This window comes from Engraulis encrasicolus, chromosome 13 (assembly GCF_034702125.1).
Source record: "Engraulis encrasicolus isolate BLACKSEA-1 chromosome 13, IST_EnEncr_1.0, whole genome shotgun sequence".
NCBI classification, from domain to species: domain Eukaryota; kingdom Metazoa; phylum Chordata; class Actinopteri; order Clupeiformes; family Engraulidae; genus Engraulis; species Engraulis encrasicolus.
The window spans coordinates 21,379,577-21,382,076 of record NC_085869.1 but is presented as its reverse complement, the minus strand read 5'-3'; the positions used below and the strand labels follow the sequence as shown (position 1 = coordinate 21,382,076).

Below are 2,500 nucleotides of genomic sequence, written 5' to 3'. Positions count from 1 at the left end.
CATCAATGTATAGCGTAACAACAAGACTTGGAAAATGAAATTTGGTGTGCCATAGGACACCATGAGTGGACCCAGGCCAATGAAACAGTTCACACTCAGGACAAGATGTGCAGGCACATGTGAACTACGTACACCATGTATGATTGGAAAGAGTGTGTGAGAAATGTTTAAAAAAAGGAAAAATTTGTGAAAATTAGATGTTGACCCTCAGTCACTTTGAGTTTGACACTCCTGCTTTGACGGAACACATATGCCTCTTTTCCACTGCCGGTTTTCTGGTACGACTACAGCTCGACACATCGTGATTCTGCCGCCACTGTTTTGCTTTACTATTGAGCTGTGTCGTGCCTATTCAAAAAGCAGAAAGTGGCGGCTGAGTCGCACTGTGTCGAGCTGTAGGCCTACCTGAAAAGCGGCAGTGGAAAAGGGCCTATACAGTATCTTTTAACTTGCGCTGCAAATCAAAAAATGACATATACTAAAGTCTTGTCAACCTGTGCAGGTGGCTTGCTTTGGACCAAATATCTACTCAGCTTTTTTGAAGGCCATGCTCTCCACTGGCTTCAAGCTTCCTCAGAAGGGAATTCTCATTGGCATCCAGGTAAACAACTCAAAGTTTTAAATTTTGCTGTATGAAATACAGTACAATGCATGGAATGAAAGTTTATTTTGCACTCAGTGATCATACAGTGTTTCCCACAGAAATTTTGGAAACTATGGGGGCAGCCGTGATTTGTTTGTTGAGGGGCATGTCACGCGGGACATCAAAAACATTTATGTTTTGAGAAATTACATAAGATTTTACCCATTATATGTATAGTAGTTCATTGTCATTTATATTTTTAAAAATGCAGTACAGTGAATCATTTCTGTTTGCAACACACTTTTCATTCGTCCCTCATGCAGGGGTCTATGCAATGAAAAAAATTAAAACAAAATAGGAGCATAGATAAGAATTTAGGACCACTGTGAAATTGTTAACACACAGACAAAAAGGGTCTAAGAGAGTAGGCTATGCCTTTTTCCCCCACACACGACACATAGGCGTACACATTCTACATGAAGGTTGCTGGTCACAGGGCCAGTTTTTCAAAATTCCTCCCAGTAAAAGGGCTGAACAACGGATTACACATTTATGTCTATCTTCACATTCATTACACATTCATTTCTATATGCAGCCCGATGTCTCCTCTGCTGTGTCAATGAAGGCCTGTCACCTAACTCATTATCATACAACTGTAAAACAAAGCCTGGGAAGTGCGAGTGAACTCATCCCAACTGTCCCTTCTCTGAAGGATTTTTTTATTGCTCCCAAACCAAAGTTAACTACAACAACTTGACTAGGCTTTTGATCTCTCTGTCTTTCAAGCAGTCATGGTTTTCTCTATAGGATGTATTTACTCCAGGTGGAAATTGCGAAGGAAATCATTTTTCAAATAGTTTTTTTAAAAACGGAAATCGTGTAAAAATCTTTTTTTTAATTTTATTTTACATTTTCATAAACTATGGCGGCCAAATTTAAACTATGGCGGTGCACCAAAGTTTGCTCAAGGTATGGGAAACACTGTCATACGTTGTTAATGCCAGCTTTGGGTACCTCATGTCTGACTCTAACTCTAACACTAAACAGAGATCAACAGTCAACAGTCAACACTGGACATGTAAAAAATACTTTTTTCATGTGGCAGTGTTGGTCTTAGAAAGTCATTTATCTGCCTTCGCAACGGAATTCTCTTTTCTGGTTGGCTGATGGGGTGACCATTAATTCCGTGGAACCAGTCAGGCGTCAAGCATGCGACTAAGTTAGACGTATCTTCAGAAACTAATCTTCGTTTGGAATGCAGACAATATCTAAGGGATACGCAGTAGAACCATGCATATTGTCTGGGGAAAGTTAACTAATCACAGACTCGCCATTAACTTTGTGGAGCCGGTCACTTCGTTGGCTATTATCCGTTACATATTTGTCTCCCGGTATGCAAAACGTCAATGTAATAAACATTGAATCTTACTTGCAACACAGAACACGCGATGCACTGCAGGTAGAAGGCCACTCTTCTCTCTCTCTCTCTCTCTCTCTCTCTCTCTCTCTCTCTCTCTCTCTCTCTCTCTCTCTCTCTCTCTCTCTCTCTCTCTCTCTCCGTCTCCCTATTTGTCTCTCTCCTTCTCGTTCTCCCTCTCCCCCCACCTCCCTCTGTCTGTCTGGCTCCCTCTCCTCTCCTCTCCTCTCTGCCCTTCCTCCCCTCCCCACCCCGTACAACCTGGCGGCGACACCCTCTTGTGAGCCAGACTGTTCCTGACAGGAGCTCTCCCTGCTCTGTGCGTCAGCTCCCCCATTACACATGTTCAGGCACAGGAGAGACAGGACAGGCGAGACGTTCGTTTGGCCCGCTATAAGTAGCAGCCTGCTTCCCAGAGAGCACCAGGGCTTAAGTGGCTGTTAACCTGCCAGAGGTGATGGGCTCACACACACTCACACACACTTGGCCCCCTTTTTTTT

At 43.2% G+C, this 2,500-nt stretch overlaps 1 protein-coding gene across 1 annotated transcript in view; it reads left to right on the top strand.

Moving 5' to 3' along the window:
• The window catches only part of cps1 (carbamoyl-phosphate synthase 1, mitochondrial), a 79,698-nt gene that overhangs the window by 68,407 nt on the left and 8,791 nt on the right, over nt 1–2,500 (top strand). The window contains exon 34 of the mRNA XM_063213444.1: nt 503–601. Coding sequence (XP_063069514.1) covers nt 503–601 — 99 coding nt within the window. The remainder of the gene's footprint in view (nt 1–502; nt 602–2,500) is intronic.